The sequence below is a fragment of the Spermophilus citellus genome, assembly GCF_964194105.1.
Source record: "Spermophilus citellus genome assembly, chromosome: 15".
NCBI classification, from domain to species: Eukaryota; Metazoa; Chordata; class Mammalia; order Rodentia; family Sciuridae; genus Spermophilus; species Spermophilus citellus.
This window is the reverse complement of record NC_138195.1, coordinates 84,381,242-84,403,521: the sequence shown is the minus strand read 5'-3', so window position 1 is coordinate 84,403,521 and position 22,280 is coordinate 84,381,242. Positions and strand designations below refer to the sequence as shown.

At 43.6% G+C, this 22,280-nt stretch overlaps 1 protein-coding gene across 2 annotated transcripts in view; it reads left to right on the top strand.

Moving 5' to 3' along the window:
• The window catches only part of HSPA12A (heat shock protein family A (Hsp70) member 12A), a 149,325-nt gene that overhangs the window by 8,424 nt on the left and 118,621 nt on the right, over positions 1 to 22,280 (top strand). For both annotated transcript variants that reach the window (XM_081267960.1, XM_081267961.1), the window contains exon 2: positions 5,843 to 5,930. In XM_081267960.1, coding sequence (XP_081124086.1) covers positions 5,843 to 5,930 — 88 coding nt within the window. The remainder of the gene's footprint in view (positions 1 to 5,842; positions 5,931 to 22,280) is intronic.

The following is a 22,280-nucleotide window of genomic DNA, read 5'->3' as shown; positions in this document are numbered from 1 at the left end:
CTCCCTCTGAACTCCAGCAGCCGCCTCCCCACCCAGGCTGAGCACGTTCAGCATCTACTGTTAGACTCTTGTCAGACGGAAGAACAGTCCGTTGATCTACAGTATCACCAAGCTCTCCTAGGTGATCGTCCTTCTCAGGGTTAACATCCAGATATTTGCACTCTAATCTTTTAACCTTGACGAGAGTTTGAAAATAGACAAGATTTGAAACTAACTCCCAAAGCAGGGCATTTTGTAGAGAAGAGCCATCTCAGTTAAGCTCAGATCTCTGTTCCTCCTACGGGAATTTTCTACCTTTAGAGTTTTTAAAGAAGAATTCCTATTTGAGGTAACTACCAACATTTCTTTTTGGTGTAGAATTATTTCATGCCAACAATTTCTGGGACTGAATTTGTGGATCTAATCTGAACTTCTTGCCTGATCTTAAATGTTTTTCTTTATAGCCAAGCTGTCAGGAAAATAGAGTTCCTGTACTGATTTTATTTTATTTTATTTTATTTATTTTTTAAGTGAGAGAGGAGAGAGAGAGAGAATTTTTAATATTTATTTATTTTTTTAGTTCTCGGTGGACACAACATCTTTGTTGGTATGTGGTGCTGAGGATCGAACCCGGGCCGCACGCATGCCAGGCGAGCGAGCTATCGCTTGAGCCACATCCCCAGCCCTCCTGTACTGATTTTAAAAAGACAGAATCAAAGGCCATAATTTTTAAGATAAGAACAAAGTTATAATTATAACTTTTTTTCATTTTAAAGAATATTAAAATAAATAAACTATGTCTATCACTTTATAAGCTTTAGAATAAATAGTGTTCTAAAGTATCATCTGTGTTCTGTGTATCATCATTTATTGCTTTACCACAAATACAGCCATTTAAAAATCTTTTTTTTTTTTTTTTTTTTTTTTTTGGAACTGAGGGTCAAACCCAGGGCTTTGCGAATGCAAGGCAGATGCTTTGCCACTGAGCTACATCCCAGCCCTAAAAATCTTAAGGAAGATGTTTGCAAAGAAAATATTATCCGCTCAATTAATATTTTTTTGTGCTTCAGACACACAGAAAATTAGTTGCCTTTTGGGGAGAGATAATTATAAATCTGCAAAAGCCAGAGATGGAATCAAATCAAAGAATTCTGAATTATATGAACTTTTTTTGATTTATGTGTACAATAGACTTTATCCCTGAATATTATTTGTTGTATAAGAACAAAAAGAGAGAGAGAGTGTGTGTGTGTGTGTGTGTGTGTGTGTGTGTGTGTTTGACTCAGATTCACTAAGGGCCTGCCTTGAACTTTTCACATTCTTTTTCAAGCCTTAATGCCAAGGGAAAAAAGAAAAAAAAGCACTATCCTTGGCACAAACTAGACCCTGGCTGGTGGTCAGATATGTCACACACTTGCCTCTGGGGTTAAGGCTTAGCAGTCACGTCCAGATTGGTCCATATTATGATTCTTTCGTTTATGACAGATTTACCTGGCTCTTTAAATTTAGGCTTGGGGATTACATGATTACATAGCTCATTACATCCTGCTGTCTCATCTGTTTTTGACAAAACATATAAATAAGATTTTAGGCTTTGTTTAGAGGAGGCATCCGTAACTGGTCCTGGGAATCAGCCACACTTGTGTTACTCGTAAAGCGCATCCATTTTAAGTGGATTTTTTTTTTAATTATTTTATTGTTGGTTGTTCAAAACATTACATAGTTCGTATTAAGTGGATATTTTTAAGTAAGCTGTAACTCTGGAAGGATCTGATTGGAGGAGGGAGCTGTGATCTACTTCAAGCTGAGAAAACCAGGATTACGGGAAATTCCTTGGGTTACTCAGTGCTCTCTGACTTTTGAAAGACTGGAAGCTTTGCAGATGGAATACTAAAAAAAAAAAAAAAAAAAAAAAGTAGGGAATGCCTGCTCCTGAAGGAGGGTGTGGCCTGAGCTCCCGCAGCCTCAGTGATGTCTGCCTGCAGCACACAGCCGTGCTGAAATCTTCATCTTGAACAATCCCATGCATTCTGCAGAGGCATAACACTGTACAGTCTTTTTCTCCCCTGAGCTGGTGGTTCTGTGCTCATTCAGGAGCTACAAAGCAAAGCTCAGACTGACATCATTCTCTAAATGGAAAACACATGAACCTTCTATACTAGATACAAATGTCTGGATAGGTACCCTTACCCATCGGCCTGAAGTTAGCTTTTTATTTCTTATATAAAGGATCTTAGCATTTCTATGTGTTAACTTTTGGTGGATGAGATCCTTGTCTGTAATAAACACATGGATATACCAAGTAAATAAAGTGTTCAGGGTGAAGTGTCTGTGACTCTTACTACAGAGCAAACTTACAGGTCTGAGTTAGGAAGAGTTAGCAGTTACCACTCAGGCCAATCCCATATTAGCCTGGGATATAATTCTCATCACTCTGGGTACATTTAATCAGTTAGGTGTACATGGGCACAGGAATAACGTAACATTTGAAAATGCATTCTTTTAGTTTTAAATGCCTGCCTGACATCTTTACAAGCCCTGTTTGGTATGAAGTTCAAACCTCCATAGCTAAAGGTTAATTTCAGCCTTGTGTAGTCAGGTGGTCTAAAATGTGCTTCAGAGGTCCCGTGAAGAACAGGCTGTAAAGCAGGATCTCATGTTGGGGAACTTTGGATGCTAGTCAGACCTCTTAATGCACAAATAAAGCAGAAGATGATACAGAAGTGGAGCCCGTCCGTCAGATTTGACAGTCATTCCTCTGATGTGGAGCTTGTGTGGCTTGATTTTCTCCTCTTCAACGCACTCTCAGTGGGGCTTTGGTTTTTACCCCAGGATCTTCCAGACTCCCCTGTTCTTGAGCTAACCTCAACCCACTTTCCTCTCCTGACCTCCTAATAGGCAAAGTTGCTAAGAATAATCTTGTGGTCGTACTTACCACTCATCTATTTCCCATAATATATTTTTTCGATAAGAGCCTGTCTAAACTGTTTTTTAGATAAGGGACTCAAAGCCAGGCAGAACTTTTGAAGTCATTTAGTTCTATATTTGATCTAGTTCTATAGTAATTGTCTAATTATATATCTTATTATTTCATTTTACAGACAAAAATAAAAGATCTTCCAATAAGAGTTAAAATTTAAGCTTCTGGTTTCAACCTAATTTTTACATATCCAAGAATTAGTTTACTTAATGGACTTAAATTTAAACACACCTCCCCCTCCTTTTGAATTCTCACTATATGAGAAAAAAATACATTTTAGTGTATGTTGTATATTTTGGTATTGTATGTGTAATCGCCCTGAGTATCCTATATGATCTTACAATATTAAAAGACTTTAAAATGTAAGATCCCAAGTCCCTAAAATCCAAGAAAATAAAATGTAAAAACCTATGTACAATTATGGAACTTGTACCATGACCTTTCACAAAGTTTAAATGTAAAAATGTCCTACAGGTTTTTCAGATTTATAATTGTAGATAGTCTTTTTATGCCTCTGCAGAATGCATGGATGTTTTTGCCTTTTTAAGAAAGTACAGTAATGAGCACATCTACTGCCCTTAGTTCATCAGCTACCAAAAATAAAAAAGGAAAAAAAACCCTTGGCTCGTGCAGATGAAAGGTGATTCACCTGAAGCCTTGTTCCTAAATTGGTCACTGGCAGCCTGACATGCAGCAAGCGGTGCTTCCCACCAATTACCTTGAAAAAGTCTCTCTTATTCAGGTACAAACTGAGGCTTTCACCTGTCAGAGGACAATGACACCATCACTAACAGGCTTCGTGTTTATTTCCCCGGCAGTTTCCTCCCTGTCACAAAGTGATTTTTCCCCCCAGGTGAATTACTCCCTCACATTGGCGTGGCAACGACTATTTAATAAAGCTATTTATGAAAACTCCTCAAGTGTGTGGTCCCCGTTCCCACAGTGTGTCGCTGCTGCCGCCAAGTGACAGGTCAGAAACATCAACCCTAGACAACTAGAGCATCATTCCCTGCTTCCAAAACCAAGGCCCCCGCCCCCTCCTGGGCAAGGGTCTGTCTGGTTTTCTTCTCTCTCCTTCTAACCCGCCCTGGGTCCATGGGGGTGTCTTTCTGAACCCACGAGAAATTAAGAAAACAATTTCTTTTCCTGAATGAAAATATCTGATTTTTAGTGTTGAGGGAGTTTTCACTTTTGGTTTTGATGTGTCTGGTGAGTTTCCCACAATCTCGTGCAAAAATCACACCCTACCACCAGAGGTAAATCCTCTGTCTTCCAAAAAAAAAAAAAAAAAAAACCCGTCACACCCCAAAACTTGTAACTCTCCCAACACACGAGTACTTGGGGGCTGAATGCAGACTGTTCTCTTCAGCAACCTCATTCTTGAACTGGGCTAAGAGCTTTTCAATTGCTGTGACATTTTCAGCCAGGGAAGTAGTCGTAGTTGCTGCAGAGCAGTGTTTTACAGGCAATTACTTTATATGATCAATGGAGCAATTCCCCTTCCAGAAAGGAACCAAAGCGATCAAGTTAAATCATTAAAGAGAGAAAGAGGGAGCGGGAGAAAGGATTCATCTCATTAGCAGGTGCCAGTGCTGCAGGCTCTGCGGTGGCGGCACACAATGTCACTGGCCCTTTAAGACAATGACTGTGCCCCCTCCACTCCTGCCCCCCCTCCCCTGTAGCTGTTGACAGGTCTAAACCTCCCGAGCAGCCCATTGTGGCCGCAGTAGGAGGCACCTGCGGAAAATGTGCCAAAACCAGGCAGGGAGTGAGAGCTTTTCAATAAGCCCCGCAGCTGGAGGGGAGCGGCAATACTAAACAAGCAGGCTGGGACCAGGCATGTGACGGGAAAAGGGGTCAAAGCAGACACCTCCTAGAGGCTTTCTGAGCACTGCGCGGTTCAATTTGATGACATCTTCTAGCTGGCTTTTCTCTATTTGCTTAATATGCTGAGGTATTTAGCTTAAAAGCACTAAATGCTCCATCGTGATGAGCAGTTTCCCCCTCTCCATTTGCTGTTATTAAGGTCGTTTTTCAGTATTTTCCCTCTTTCTGCCCCAAACTCAGATTGTTTTCTTTGGCTTCGCTCTCACGGCTAGTCACAGGCATGCAGCACACACCGCCTGCTTGGTTTTACTCATCTTCAGTTCAGGGACAAGTCCAACTCCCAATTTAGGACCTGGGCTGCCCTTGCAGAGCCACATCTGGAAGCTGTGTTCTTGCATTTGAACTTGGTTAAACATCCACTGTGCATCTGAATGGACCCGCCGCTGTGTGCAGGGCTTCTGCCTCCGCCCTGAGTTAACTAAGGGACCACGGTGTTGAGGCATTTGTTTTACCCAGCTGCGCTTGTCTTGGTGTATTTACAGCCCTTTTGAGAATAAGTAGAGTAGGGGGGAGGACAGGACAGGTGGGGGCCTGGGATGGATGTGCTGGTGACTTGGAGGAGTGTGCCTGGGGAAGCAGGGGGACACTTTCTCCATGCCACCTCTCCAGGATAAGAGAGTGACAAGAGCCTGGCGCAGTTCCTTGGTTTTAGCAGCTCTTATCCATCGGCTGAGTCCTTATGGGTACACTGTGCTTTCCGGTTCTCGTGGTACTCATCTATTTTCTTCTCACTTGACACAGTGAGGCATTATCTCTGTCTTACAGATGAAAACATCTGAGACTCAGGGCCAAACACTTTGCCCAAGGCCACACAACAACAAGTGGGTGGTAAGTGCAAAGGCCCCCCAGGAGCCCACCTCCTCTGCGGTCTCCCTCAACTTGGTCTTCTCCTCTACCTCTCCCCACTGTCAGCCAGCAGGAGTGGGTGACTTTTGAGCCATGGGGGAAACCAACAAAACGACCTGTTCACGGTGAAACTCTTTTCCCCTCCCACAGATGGAGAGTGTTGGCGTGTACGGATTCTGTGGGTGTAAAGCAAAGAACAAAATGAAGTGTGATTCGAGGTGGGAAATAACGGCTGCAGGTAGGAAATGAGCTCATTTGTGTAAGTATCCCACTGGTGTCTGAGAAAACCACCCCCAGAACTGTGCACCTTTCCAGAGGGACTGGGTACATAAGAACTGTCACATGCAAGACATTTGCTAAGTCATGGCCACATAGTCTGCTGTTCAGAATGCCAACGAGTTAGAAGAGGTTTGGAAGAGGGTATTTCAGAGGTACCCTTGAGCCAGGAGATGACTCTTGGGGCTGTGGCTGGCTACACTCAGGAGTACCAGGCACCTGGCTGCAGCCTGGCCTCGGGGGTGGGGTGGGGGAGTGTCATGCCGTCTCCCTGCTCTGCTCAGGTGGCCCTGGGAGATTGTCTCTGTTCAAGCCCTTATAAAGGCAGGAAGAGGTGGTCTCTCTGCTGTTCTGAGCTTGTTTATGCTCTAACATGTCTCTGAGCTCAGAGGACCAGTCCTCTTCCTCCTTCTTCCTCGGTGCCTCCCTCCAATTCTGGAGAAAACAAGTGGACTATTCATGTAAAAAGAGAGAGTAAGGAGGGGGGAGATGCCACCGACAAACTCCATTGAAAGCCACTGGCTGTTCATTTACATTCACACTTTTAAAAAATGTTAACTAATGATGTTAAATGGTTTGCCAAAGGTCCTGGCAGGTCAGTTGTAGAAGTGTCATTTCTGCCTAATTAGGGCTCTTGTGGCTGCCCGGGGCCTCCCAGTGCAACTGGTGACAAGCGAGAGCTGACAGCTTCAATTGGTGCCAATAGGAAGGTTGGACCGGTCATGTTTTCCAACTCAGCCAGGTGTTTGCTGAATGGGGGAGGGGGCTTGGCGAGATCTGAGCGCTTCTATGATCCTTTTTCTTTCACGACCCCCTCCCAAGTCCTTCCCCTTTGCCTGTCTTGTCTTGTGTCAAGGTCAAGAATGGGCTTTGCTAAATCAGCAATTTGGGTTATCTCTGGGAGGTCATTAGCAGTCCCAGCCCAGACTGTTTCAAGTGGTCTCAGACCCCAGATGCTAGTTTTTTTTTTTTTCTCCCTAAAAATCAGAGAGCAGGAAAAGAAAAGGAATGCTTTGGGTAATAAACAACAGCAGCAAGAAAAAACAAAACAAAAATCTACACAGAAAGCTCTTGGTACCCATTAAAGTGTTAAACTTCTGAAGACGTTGCAAATAATAAAACTGCTTAAAGGGAAAACTGAAGTATTCTGATCTCTACCTTAAATATCTGAAGAAAGAAAAGATGACAATGAAAAAAACATCCTAGAAGGTTTGCTGGATTGGACAGTACCTGTCTCATAGTAGGTGCTCACTAAATAGTTTCTTGTTTGATTTGGTTTTTCAGGAGAAAAATGATGCCTGAGAGACAAATAATGATTGTTAGAGATGAGGTTCTCCTGATAACTTCTAATAAATATTGTGAAGTGCTCTTTGAATTTCTTACTTGACCATAAAGTACCTGCAGAGGTGGAGTCTCACATTATGGGCTGATATGCTCTTGCTTTCTGTTTTGTTTTGATAACATCATAAAACAAGCATAATGTCACCCCCAGGCTGCAGCAACTACAGCACAAGGAGATGGTCCCATGACGGTGATGGGACACCTGTGCCAGCTCGCGGACTCGATGCTTCGGCGGGTCCTGCAGGGATGATGGCTCTCCTTTGCTGAGTCTGAGCAAATTCACGTGTACATTCAGTGGGTCTGTGAACCACAATGACAGGATTCACACAAGGGCATCTGGGGAGGGATGCTGCATTAAAATTAAAGGAAAGCATGAAATGGAAAAGTCAATGTTTGTTTTATGAAAATCTAAGCCCAAATCCAGAGGCAGTCCTGGGAAGGAGCGGGAGGTCTAACATGAAGGCATCGGGATCTCTGGGCTCTCTTCTTCCTTTCCTTGTCTGAGCACCCCTTTCCCACTTACTGCTTCTCTGTTCTCCAATATGACACAGTGTAAATTGGGGCCAGGAAAAGTAGATTGTCTATTTTTGACAAAGGAGAGTGAAGAAGACAAATGAGGTAAGCACACCTAGGACAATACCTGGGACACGCCAGGTGACCCCCTCCCCGCCCTCACAGACTCTCGCGGTTGCGGCCACGTCCTGTGGTGTGGAGTTACCTTCTCCGCCTGCCAGCGGGGGAGCTCCAGGCCACAGACCAGAGGCTGATTGGGCTCCGCAGCTTCAGAGTCTGGGACACATTTGAACAAAGAGAAATAAATAGAATTGACTAATCGGCTGACCTCATGAATGATGAGTGAACAGATTGATGGAGACAGGGTCCAACGGTTTCATTGACTGTCTCAAAGTCCCCACCACCAGGGACCTCCTTTGTCACCAACTTCCCTGTAAAGATCTACTTTGCACTTTTGCCCTGTCCTGTTGGGTCCGCCCCTTTCCCGCCACAGCGCAGGTTCTTGTTCCTCTTTCTGGGTGACCTCCTGTGCCTGGACTGTTGTTTACTCATGCTGGTTTTGTCTGGGGCATTGTTTGCTCCTAGGAACCTGTTCTCACTCCTGTCTTGGCTCTGCCCCCCACACCCACCTCTGTCTCTGAGTCCTGACCTGCAGAAATGCAACTGCTGCTTGTTCTCTGAGGGCAAACGATTTGGGTGGCTCTCATAAGAGCTAAAAAGTGGCCACTTAAGACTCTCCTTGTGGTTGGGAAGATGAGTATTTAAAAATCATTCTGGAAAGGATTAGTTATAATGAAAGCCCTCAACAGCATCCAGATCAGCATGGAAAAATAAGCCAATAAAACTAAAACAAAAAGCTTTTGAAGATTTGTGAGCAGAGGAGGATAGGGCAGATGAACAGTCCTCTGCCTTAAGGCATAATGTCCACCTGGGGTATTCAGGATACCTGATCCCAGGGGGGAGCCTGCCCTCCTAAAGTGAAATCACATTCTGGTGACTATCTCCTAAACCTTCTGACAGGCAGATCTGAGTTGTTATTCCATTGTGAAGGGTTTTGGGTGGCCCTTCCAGAGCTGGCTCTAGCTTCTCTTTGTCCGTGAACTCTTACTCTGGTCCTGATCTGCCTGCAGTTCTCTGGACATGCTGGGATGTTTCATGCCTCAGAGCCCTTGAACAAGCTCTTCCTTATCCTCAGAATGAGCCCTTTTCCCTTTTGTTCTCCTGACAAGCACCTGTTCCTAGGGGACGATTCACCTCCATCTCACCTCTGCCATGAAGCTGCTCCTGATCCCTCCCAAGTGAGATTGACCTTTCTCTCTTTGGTGCCCCTACACAACCTTATGTCCTTAATCATTGTAACAATAATCATAGTAATCATGACAGCTTCTTTTTATTGAGGGCCTCTGGATGCCAGGAAGCATCAGGGCTTTCCACTGGTGTGCCATTGAAGCCGGTGTGACAAAGGCACTATTATGGATCTTTATGTTGATGATGAAGATCCTGCAGCTCAAGCTGCATGTTTGATGTTGCACTGGTTCAAAGTGGTGGACCAGGAGCTGGACAAGCCAGCGTGGCTGATTGAAGTCCTTGTCATCAACTACCCTCAACACAGATCCACCAAGTTATGCTGCCTTCCTTTATAAATGCCACCATGCTGATAGATTGGGCATTAGGGGTTTTAGTCTGTCTCCTCTCTGGATGGTGAGCTCCTTGAGGTGGGTGACACTCATTGAAGTTTGTGTTCTTGTGCCCAGGATAAGGCCTAGACATGGCAGAGACTCTTAATGTTGGTCAAATTTTAGAAAATTGAAATTAATTGTACTGTATATGTGTATGTATGTGTATATGATACTCACATTCTCCCTCAGCCTCCCATGCTCTTTATATATACATATAGATGTGCATATATGCATAATATAACATTCGTATTTATTATGTATTTCTATACAAATATATACACATATGCATATTTTATATCTACACATATATGCATACATATATATTCCTGTCTTCTTGCCTTATTATGCATATACATACATATTTAATATATATGTACATAGATGCATATTTAATATTTAATATACACATATATAACATATATACCAAACACATAGAGATACATGTACCAAAGTTTACACATATAGCTATATACATAAATTAACATGCTCATGTATTTATATCTATAAAGAGAGCAAGAGAGGTGGGGAGAGAAGAGCAGTTGCAGCCTTTTGGAATTTACCTGTGTTACCTGGTCTCTTTGACTTTGCATCCTGCTTTCCTCTGGCTGCCTGGTAGCTGGGATGATGCAATGTGACCCTGGCCCAAGCTCTGCCTGGGTGCATCGTGATATGTGTGGGTCACAAAGCTCAGCAGAGGAAGAAGAGGCCCAGGTGGGACAGTATTCTTGAGCTTTCTCCCTGCACTGTCACAGGTAGTGACAAGTCCTCCTTTGTTCAAGCATTTCCTCTCATCGTTTAGTTCCCGGAGCCTGCCCTCATTAATGATGGTGGGCACAGGTGCCATTGTCTGCCACAAACACCCACAGTGCTCCCTGTAATGGCCAGGCTGACTAATGACCAAGTACCGAGGACAGCCTGAGTACAAAACAAGTCAATGTTGGTCAAATTTTAGAAAGTTGAAATTAATTACTGCATATGTGTATGAATGTGTATATGATACTCACATGAGATCTGGGGAGTCGGGTAGAGTTCCAGGACAGCACCCTCTCCTTCACCTCTGTTGATGGTCTCTGGTGGGAACAAGGGCCTCACCCCCGCCTTCCCTGCCTTGCTGCAGCACTCTGGCAGGGTATGGAGGCTTGGATGAAAACATGGTAACAGGTATGATGGAGTTCCTCATGCTTTGGCACCCAAAGAATCCAGATGGCAGCGCTGAGCCAACTGGTACCTCTGTAGGAATGGCATGACTGCAAGGTTTTCTGTTCAATTTTTTAAAAATACTTGCAAATATTCAGCATTCTTCCATGAAGATCAGAACTTGTGGTTATATATAAAAATAACTTCCTGAAATACACCTTTATATATCTTCAGTGCAAGGCTGTCTGGACACCTGCCTGTGCGGTCACACAAGGCCCTTTGGAGGTCTGATGGTCTATTGTTGTCATCTTGAATTTGATGTATTTGTTTTGTGAAATCCAGGGCCTTGTACACTCTAGACATGTCCCTACCACTCAGGTATACCTGCAACCCCTTGGATGAGGGGTCCTGCATTTTCATTTTACATTGGGTTCTATGAATTATGTGACCCCCCCCCCCCTTTGGGAATCATGCCACCTATCTGCCGGCAAGGTGTGGAATTGCAGCTTTAAAACCTAACCTTGAATTAGTTATTCCGGGCTGCAGGACTCCAGGAAAGGAGTCTGGGTGGAGGAGGTGGAGGGTGGGGCTGTGCCAGCCAGGCCCAGCGGTGGTCTCGATGACTGTCCATCAAGGGCGTAGAGGTGAACAGTCACCTGTAATTCTGGCGCAGTAAGCGTCCCAGAGCTCTGTGTTCTATCTGGAAATACCAAGTCAGTTGGCCAAGATTTTCAGCTTATTTGAAGCCTACAGGAAAAAAAAAATCCCTAATGAAACACAACAAATTTAGAAATGGGCTTTTCTTTTTAAAATGTGTAACATAACATTCTTACTCCAGCTCTTCGTTTTTAATTTTATTTTACTTGTGCAGCCTTCTGAATCATTCTACAAGGGACATTTTAGACATATGTTACAATAAAATGATACAGATACTGTTGAGAAACAGGACTGACAGGAGAACTGGGCAAAGTCAAGGGTAAGCTTGACTGCCATGAGGTCCTGTTGACTCTTAAAAGATGGGCCACCAGTGTGTCCTCAGCTTCCTAACAGCAGAACAAAGAGACACCTGATCGGCTACACCTGGGTGGGGGGGCAGGAAGCAGGTCTCAACTTGGCCCTCACTGTCTCCCCCCACCTGTACAGATGTCTTGGGAGTGAGTTGGGCATTCTAGGAATCTGTTTGCCTGGGGGACCAAGTAATCTGTCTCTTGAAAATCCCAAGATAGTCCTGAGTGAAGCTTTATTTGAGTACAGCGGGTCCCTAGCATCCTCTAGTCTATATCCATGGATTTGATTGACTAAGCATGGATGGAAAATATTTTTTGGGAAAATGTGCCTCAGCCTTGAACACCTATACTCCTTTTGTTCTTGTCATTTCCTCTAAATCTGGCATAGCAGTTACTTACACTGCATAAGGTATTGTAAGTCATCTCGAGGGATTTCAAGTATGAAGGAGGGGATTGCAGGTCACATAAAAATACCGTGACCTTCTGTAAAGGAACTTGAGATTTTGATAACTGCACTGGTCCTAGAACCAGTCCCACCTGGATAACGAGGGATGACTGTGCTTCATGGAGTCCTGTCACTCAGTCTGTCACCCATCTGCCTGCAAACTTGAGCAAACAGCACACAAAAGCTCCTCGCTCCTCTACGCCACCTAGCAGCAGCGGCGGTGAGCCCGGCGCTGGCAGTGTTGGTGGCACTTGCGTGGTGGCAGTGGCACCAGCACTGGCGGTGGCGGTGGCACCAGCACTAACAGCACCTGTACCAGCAGGAGAGGTGGCCCCAGCATCTTTGAAGTGGACACAGCAACGTAGCAGCAGCAACAAGTGGAGGGTGGGGAGTGGCCAGAAGTGGCCAAACATGGCCTTACCAGCAGAGGAGGCCCTGTGAATGGCTCTGTGGGTGCCAGTGGTCTGGACAGTGGGAGGCATGGAGAGTCTTACCCCAGGAGATATTTGAGGTTCCTCTCAAGGAAGGCTTCTCCAATAACTGGGGAGTAGGAGCCAAAGAAAAGCTCTTGGTACTATCAGAATTACCCATTGTTAGCCTCAGGATACTGTGACCCAGAAGATACCAGTGGCATGAGATTCAGAGCTTTAATAAGGGGCTAAGAGAAGCCCTGATGGGGCAATTGAGTGCACATTCATGAGTGAGTGAGTGATGGCTGGGGTCAAAGTCCAGTTCTGCTACTCACTAGTCTATGATCTTGAGCATGTTTCTCCAACCCCCAGTTTCCCTGTCTGTAATATGAAATATGGATAATATGAGGGTTTTAGGAGAATTGAGTGCACTTGGAGTGTAGAGCACAGTGCCTGGCACAAGCTAAGCATCCAGTAACATAATCCCCTGTTAACTGAAGTTTTGGTCATCAGTATAATGGGGTGCTGCATAGATGAAAGCCAGGCCGTCCCATGCTACCCATCTGATCATCTGATCCCATCTGATCATCTCTTTGGCACTTTCCTCAGCTCCGTAGGTGACACCTCTGGCCCTGTGTGCTCAAGTGGCACCAGGGCAGGGAGGTGCAGCTGTATGGGACAGTGCATTGCACCTGTGGACAGCACTGGCTCTCAGGAGGTTGTTTACGACATCTAGGCTTCATTCATCCACTCAGTTAACAAACGCTTGAGTACCTCCTACATGCCAGGCATGGGGATAAGTTTTGGGGAGATGAATGACATGGGAACACCAGGGTCCCTTGATGGGGCTGGTTATTAATAAGGTTCTCAGGCTGTCATCTAATAATTCTGTCATCACAAGGGGAAGCGCTCTGAATGTGAGGAGCATGGGCAATGTGCAGCAAAACTGAGGGCCGAGGGCACAAAGGGAGGCTTCCCCGGGAGGTCACAGCCAGGCAGAGACATGACCGGTGCCTCGGGGCTCTTGGGTGTGTGGGGTGGCGAGCAGTGCAGACTGGGAAGCAGAGGCTGCCTCCCGGCCACAGAGATCCACTTCCCTTCCCACATGATGCAGCTGCAGCTCCCTGAAGGTGGCCTCTTCCCCGGAGGCTTTCCATTTCACTTACAGCCTCCTCAGCTTTTCTTCCTGGGACCGGGATTCCAACCTTCTGAGACCCCATGTGTTCACCCCCGCTCCCTTTATAAGAATTCTAACTTCAGTGAGCTTCATGCACAGACTGCACAGTCCACTCCTTCAAAGGTACCACTCGGGAGTTTGAGCAGGCCACAGTCGGGCAGCCGTCACCACAGGCAGCTCTAGAACATTTCATCCTCCCGCAAGAAACCCCACACCCATTAACAGTCACTCTTCCTTCATTTCCCCTCAAAACGCTAGCCCTGGGAAGCCACTAATTGCCGCTTCCTACTGCTACAGATCTGTTTATTCTTTTTTTTTTTTTTTAAAGAGAGAGTGAGAGAGGAGAGAGAGTGAGAGAGAGAGAATTTTTAATATTTATTTTTTAGTTCTCGGCGGACACAACATCTTTGTTGGTATGTGGTGCTGAGGATCGAACCCGGGCCGCACGCATGCCAGGCGAGCGCGCTACCACTTGAGCCACATCCCCAGCCCGATCTGTTTATTCTTGACATTTCATATAAATGGAATTAAACTATAGGCTCTATTTCTTTCAATTAGCATAATGTTTTAAAGTTTTTTCATATTATAGTATATATATCAGAACTTCTTTTTATTATTGAATGGTATTCCATTGTATGTTTGGAGATATATATATATATATATATATATATATATATATATATCCACACGTATATATAAAATTATATATATACACACCCACGCGTATATATAAAATTATATATATACACACCCACGCGTATATATAAAATTATATATATACACACCCACGCGTATATATAAAATTATATATATACACACCCACACGTATATGTAAAGTTATATATACGCCCACACGTATATGTAAAGTTATATATATATACACCCACACGTATATGTAAAGTTATATATATATACACCCACACGTATATATAAAGTTATATATATATACCCACATGTATATATAAAATTTTATATATATACACCCACACGTATATATAAAATAAAATTATATATATATATATATCTTGTTTTCATATATATACGGATGGATATATATATCATATTTTGTTATCAGTTGATGGACACTTGAGTTGTTTCCATTTTTAAACTATTATAAAGAACACTGATGTGAACATTCATGTATAAGTTTTTATGTGGACATATCTTTTCACTTCTCATGGGTCTATACATAGGAGTGGAATTGCTGGGTCATATAGTAATTCTACATTCAACCTTTTGAGAATTTGCCAGACCATTTTCCATAGTGTCTGCACCATTTTATATTCCCACCACCAGTGTCTGAGGGTCCTGACGTCTCCACGTCCTTGCCAATACTTTATGTTATCTGTGGTTTTGGTTACTATCATCCTCATGGATGCAAAGTGATAGCTCATTGATTTGCATTTTACTGATACTTTATGATACTGGCATCTCATCATGTACTTAGTGGACATTTGTATTTCTTCTTTGGAGGAATACCTATTCAAATCCTTTGTCCAATGTTAAATTGGGTTATGTCTTCCCACTATTGATTTGTAAGAGTTCTTTATATATACTAAATACAACTTCCTTGTAATATGTATTATTTGTAAATTTTTTCTTATTCTGTGGGTTGTCTTTTCACTTTCTCGATAATGTTTTTTAAAAACAAAAGCTTTCAGTTTCAGTTAAATCCGGAGTATCCATCTTTTCCTTGTTGTGGCTGGTGCTTTTGGTATCATGTTCTAAGAAACCATTGTATAATAATAGGGTCACAAAATTTTATATCTGTGTCTTTACTCTTTCTTCTAATGAGAGTTTTGTGACTTCACACTCTTACATTCAGCCTTTTTCACCCATTTTGAGTTCTTTTTTATACATGCACACCTTGGATATATTGCCGTTCAATTCCAGATCTCCACAACAGAGTGAATATCTCAATAAATCTAGTAATGTGAAATTTTGGTTTCTCGGTGTGTATAAAAGTCTGTTTACACTATTCTGCAGTCTGTTGTTAAGTGTACAATAACATCATTTAAAAAATATGTCTGAGTTAAAACCATTGCTAAAAAATACTAATAATGATCTGAGCTGTTGGAAAAATGGCACTGATAAACTTACTTGGCAAAGGGTTGCCACACTCTTTTAATTCGTAAAAACTGCAAAATCAGCGAAGCACAAGAAATGGAAGCACAATAGGTTCAGGTGATGTCTGCGTATGGTGTGATATAGGAGTCTAGTTCCACTTTTTTTCATGTAGTTTGTTCCAGCAAGTGGATGTGCTACTTGTTGTCCCTGTACCATTTATTTAAAATACTATTCGCTGACCTATTAAATTATCTTAACATTCTTTTGTCAAAAATCAGTTGACTCTATGCCAGGCACTAAGGCACATGCCTGAAATTTCAACTCCTGGGAGGCTAAGGCAGGAGAATGGCAAGTCTGAGGCCAGACTTGGCAACTTAGAGAGACGTTGCCTTAAATAGATTAAAAAAAAAAAAAAAAAGACTGGAGATGCAGCTCTGGTAAAGTGGCCCTGGGTTCAATCCCCAGTATGCATGCACATGTGTGTGTGCGCACGCACACTCACACACACACAGACACAATTCAACTGGCTATAAATGGGAAGCTTTATTTCTGGACTCTCCATTCTGTGGCCTTGATCTACTTTCCAATCTTATGCAGGTACAACACTGTCTTGATGATTGAAACTCTATAGTAGGTTTTGAAATCAGAAAGTAAGTTTCCATCTCTCTTCTGCTTTTTCAAGATTGTTGTCTTACATGGATCCCTTATATTTCCTTATAAATTTAGAGATTGTGTTGAAACCGTAGGTCAATTTGGAGAATATTGATATTTTAATCATATTAAAAATATTCTGATCCATGAATATGTAATATCCTCCTTTTTCCTTAGTTCCTTTTCAACAGTGTTTTGTAGTTTTCAGAGTTCTGCATTTCTTTTGTTAAATTTATTCCTAATATTTTTTTCTTGTTGACATTATTAAATGGATTGTATTGTTTTTCTTTTTTTTTTTTTAATGGTACTGCAGATTGAATCGAGGGGCACTTTACCACTGAGCTACATTACCAGCCCTTTTTATTTTTTATTTTAAGACAGGGTCTCCCTTAGTTGCTTAGGGCCTCTCTAAATTGCTGAGGCTGGCCTCAAACTTGTGATACTCTTACCTTAGCTTCCAGAGTCACTGAGATTACAGGTGCACACCACTGTACCCAACATGTAATTGTTTTCTTATTTTCATTTTTGGGTTGTTCATTTCACATCCCTTTTAAAATATGATCCCAAGAACCATCAGTGGTAAGTTGCTAGGGTGATGGAGCACAAAGAAATATTGAACAGAGACTCATTATGTATAGAAATGAGAATGCTGCATTGGACTTCCTCTGCCAAAGCTGTAGAGGAGCACAGGGAAGAAGAGACCATTCCTGAACTTGCATTATCAGTTGGGCTGAGATGGCTGCATGAGGCTGTGCTACTGTAGGCTAGTGCCCAGCACATTAAGCAGCACCTTGTTTCCCATTGTCTCCAGAACTCCGTTGTTTTAAGAAAGCTGATTTTGTAGCCAGGATTCATTCACTACAGACAAAGCCTCTGTTAGGGGAAAAAAAAAAAAATACTGATCTCAGAGGCTTCAAAAGAGCCAGAGAAAATCATAAGCCACTAGCAGTAGAAGTTTCAATTCCAGATACCCAGACTCCCCGCCCCCCACAATAGCATATTTGGCTTCTCCTTTTGTTAATTGTAAAATAATAATAATAATAATAATAATAATAATAATATGAACTAAGTCTGATCAGAGGGAAGGGGGATAGGCTGCAATAAATACTATTCCCATCTGATTAAAGAATACAGTTTAAAGTTAACAATCCAGATGATTCTGGCAAACTGCAGGTTTCCTTTTTCAGTATTCCACAGTACAGTTGATACGTCTAAACAAAGAAGGATACTAATCATGGAGGTCATGACTTCAGTTGTTGAATTGTGTCTCTGTTTTCTTTGGGTGACTGGTTGTCCCCCCACCCCACCTCATTGGAATTATTCTCACACACCCCGGACGATGAATTTCCCCATCAGAAAAATAAACGCCATCACGATACAATGGCTAAGCAAATGTGTAGTTGGAAGCATTTTGTAACCCACAGCAAGAAAAGGAGCCTCTTAGGCTATAATCCCCCGCAACTGTTGAGGATTCATTTTAGACCTTGTGACGTCTCTCATGAGAAAGAGGACATCTCCCGGAAAAGAAGGAGACCCCTGTTTTTAAGGCTTTTTTTTTTTTTTTTCAGCAAAACATTTCTGGGGAATGGGCGGCTCAGGCCTTGAGTTCCACTTGGGCGCTGCTTCTCTGGAGCCAGGTGGCACCTTTTGTGCCTCCAGTCGCGGCGTGTCAGCCGGCCCGGGTGGGTAAGTCTGCGGAGCCGTCAAGCGCCTCCTCCGCGCTCCTTCAGAGGAACAGTCTGGGCGCCGCGGAGTCGGGGGTGGGCGCTATTGAAAACTCCAGGGCCTGGGAGAAGAGGTCGTGAGTGCATTGATCAAACTCTAATTTGGAGCCTCGTCAGCCTGGCACCTGGCCAACATTCTCTGCTCCGGGTGCCGGGTGCGGAGACCCGCGGGCGTCCTCTCCCTCTGGAGGTGGCAGCCGAGCTGGAGAACAATGCTTTCTGGGATGTCTGCAGTCGCTCCTCTGTCGTGGGCCTGGGGATACAAATGTTGCAGAAAGAATAGATGATCTGGAGCTGGAAGGGGCTGCAGAGGTGGTGCCGAGAGGGTACACGGGTGGCTTCAGGCTTCAGGGCGGTGACTCAGATGGCGAGGACGCAGGATGGGATGTGCGCTCACTAACTGCCACCCGCCTGCACGTGCCTTGACTTTTTCTTTTTGAATGATTATTAACATGTATTAATCGTACAAGGTAATGGGTTTCACTGGGCATCTCCATACATGCTAATATCCGTGCTTTGATTGCGTTTACCTTCTTTTCAACTTTAAGGGTTTTGTTTTGTTTTTAATTTTTAATTCATTCATCTGTTGACAGGTACCCATGCTAATTCCATGTCTTGGGTATTGTGAATAGTGCTGCAATAAACATGGGCATGCAGGTGTCTCTTGTATGCGGACTTCTTTTCCTTCAGGTATACACCCAAGAACGGGAGAGCTGGACCAGATGGTAGTACTATTTTTAGTTTTCTGAGGAACCTCCCTGCCGATTCCAAGCGGCTGAACTAATTTACATCTCCATCAACAGTGCAGGAGGGATCCTTTTTCTTCACACCCTCCCCAGCATTTGTTACTTCCTTGATTTCTCAAGCCTTGGTTTCCTCCGTCCTAAAATGAGGAAATAATGTCCTCACCTGAGAGAGTGTGTCGGAGGCCTGACTGAGACTGTAGAGCTTGGCACAGCACCTGGCCACACTAAATAAATGCTCAAATAACATTTGTTCCTATAAGAGCCCAAGGCCTCCATCTGAGGAGGAAGCTGAGATCCAGAGCAGAAACAGGAATCCTTGGTAGATGCATATTGTGTCTGAGAGGTGTACTGCTTAGGAGTGCAACAATTCCAACCATCCACCATCATTCTGTTTGTTTTTAGTTGTCAGTGGACCTTTATTTTATTTACTTATATGTGGTGCTGAGAATTGGACCCAGTGCCTCACATATGCTAGGCAAGCTCTCCACCCCTGAGCCTCAATCCCAGCTGCATCATTTGGTTTTTGAGCCTTGTCAACAGCAGGAGTTGAGCAGCTGGCAGAACACACTGATGGGGAGAAGTTGTGACTAGGAGCTTCAGGGTGGGGGTGGAGGTGAGCAGGTCCAAAGGAAAATGGCGGTTCCCTGGCTCTGCCTGCATTATCCTGGGTAATCCGCACAATTTTATGAAATGGCAACAATCTCCTAGCTCCCTTCCAGGATTTTTGTTTGTTTGTTTTATTTTATTTTTGTATGTTGGACCGGAGGCAAATGGAATCCACTACTTTAGCCAAATTTGTGTGACTCAGAGTTGGGAGAGGATGGCTGACCGATTGAAAAGAGTTGGTGCTAGTAAAACAAAAAACATTTTGGGTTTGGATAAATTTAGAGTTCCGTGTTGAGGTTCCAAAATCAACAGCATAAATCAACTGCATAGCTACACAATGAGGGGGCCATCTGAAAGGTTTCTTCCTCATCTGATGGATTTTAGGAAATTAAATTATAGCTCTGGGACTTCCTTTCCCCTCTGTAGCATAGGCTGTATTCTGAAAAAAAAAAAAAAAATTACCACCAATCATCATTTCTGTAGAGGATAGGAGTGTTACTAGGTTGTAACAGGAAGGTGGGAGTCGAATGAGGTATGATACCAGTTTTTCACTGGTTTATGGCATTTATTCCCTTGTCCCTACCTAGAAGTGGCTCAGTGGTCCCAGAAATGTCCTTCCCCTTTTGGCATTAAGTAGTCTGGTGTGGCCCTTTCATTAGGACACAGCTAAATAAGGGATGTGTTTCTAGCAGAGAATTTCCAGTTTTTCCAATTTAGCAAAAATCTTGAAGCCCACCATTGACTGGAATTTGGTGCCAAGTCAAATGGGAAAAACATTCACCTATGGTTGCAAAACATACACCTATGGTGTAGGTAACAAATGTGGCTTTTTACTTGCTGAGATATGTCACAGGTGAGCAAGATAAGGGAATGGCTAGGAGGCAAAAAGAAGGGTCTCTGTAAGGACACCCATTGGCAGCTGGTCCTCTGTCTTGGTAACCTGACTTTTACGCCTTTTCAAAAGTTTTTATAAGTCTCTTATAATCTTCTATGGCTCTTCGTATTTTTTCCTTGGGTGCCTTTTTTCCGAATATTTTCTTCTCACATCTTCACATTCACTGATCTTCTCTCCTATTGGGTCTAATCTACCCTTAAAACCATCTTTTGACTTCTTGATTTTACTTATTATATTTTCAGGTTTTGAATTTCCCTTTAGCTCTTTTTTAAACACTTGAATTAACACTCTTCTGAAGTTCTCCATCTATTTCCTCCATCTGTTTTTCTGTTTTCTTGAACATTCTCATCAGAGCTACTTTAAAACCTATGTATGTCAATGCCAGTGTCTGGATTGCCTGTGAGTTCCTATTATCTTTTCCCCTGGCTGATTTTGATGATTCACTTCTGCTTGAGTGCTTGTCTAGTCTGCTACTAGATGTTTTTAGATTTTTTTTTGAATATGAGACATTGTGTATAAAAATGTGAAGAACTCTGAAGGGGCCTCTGTCCTTTGTGGCAGATGAAGTGGCAGCTGGGGACTCTAACCCTGTCAAGGTCTCAGCTCTTTCTGTGTTTAGCTTGCTGTTGTTGGATGGTCATACTTACAGGTGCTACAACTGAGCCCCTCTTCTCTCACAGGTCCTTATCATTTTAGCATCCCAAAACAGGTGGAAACTCCTCTCTGGCTTTTCAAAAATGTCCTGCTTAGCGTCTTAGCCTTCTCCCACCTGCGCTAGTTTTAGAACTTGGCAAACATCTCACAGGGAAAGGGGGAGCAAGTGGGGATAACTTATCTGCCCTGCCTTTTTGGAGAAATCTGGACCCCACACATCCCTAATTTGGGGGTCTCATTCCCATGACACTGCCAGCTCCTCAGCGTCTTGCTTCATACCCAGGATTAGCAAGTTCCCTGCAGTAGAAAGCAGCAGCAGAGTGTCAGCTCATCTCACCATCCATTCGTCCCTCCTCTGAGACTTTTTGTCCCCATAAGCCCAGGTTGCTGCTGCATTCTCCGGTTCCATTGTGCAAAGATTCCTGGATTTGATCTCAGCTTTGCTTGCTGGTGTGAATCACGGTGAAGGTCTGCTGCGAGCCACTCCATCTCACACAGAGGACAAAGCCAGTTTCCCTGAGTGCTGTGGGGGTCCAGCTCTTTCATTAGAACAAGGAGCAAATATATACAAAATGTGTTTATGTCACAGCTTCTGGAAAAGGGGTCATTTCCCTGAAGGAATATAGTGGCAACCCTTCTTTCTCTCTCAGTCAGACCCTGGTTTTATTCCAGAATGCACATGGCCAGAGGGAGCAGGAATAGTCCCACCATATTCTGGCCTGGCCTGCCACCTGGGGGTGACTGCTGATCCATGGTGCTCAACAGTGGGGTGCGGTGAATGGGAAGTAGCCTTTGAGCACTTCAGGAGCAGCTAACCCCCACCAGAGGCCTACTGGATCTCTTCAAGACATTTAAACATCACAATAGAGTGACAGCACGAGGGTTAGTACTAGTAAGTCCATTTTACATTTGGGGAAACTGAGGTGCAGGCAGTTTGATTGTGGGACTCACTTTCTTCACCACACTGTCACACCATCTTGTAATGGACATAAAGATGTCCAGCCTGCATTAAGAGATGGTGGGAAGGATGAGGCTGATCACTTCTTTGAATATCCAAAAGAGAAATCCCAGTCAGACCCATGGAGGGAGAACAGAACTGTCCAGAGCTTGACCGGCTGCCTTTCCTCCAGGTGAGACAAGCTCCTTGGAGGGAGCTCCTTGGCCCTGGAAGGTCCAAGAAGCTAGACTGGTGTTTTGGACCAAAGGCCCTTCCAACAGGTGGAGTCTGAGGGCAGGTAGCAGGAGTCCTGAGGAGGTGAC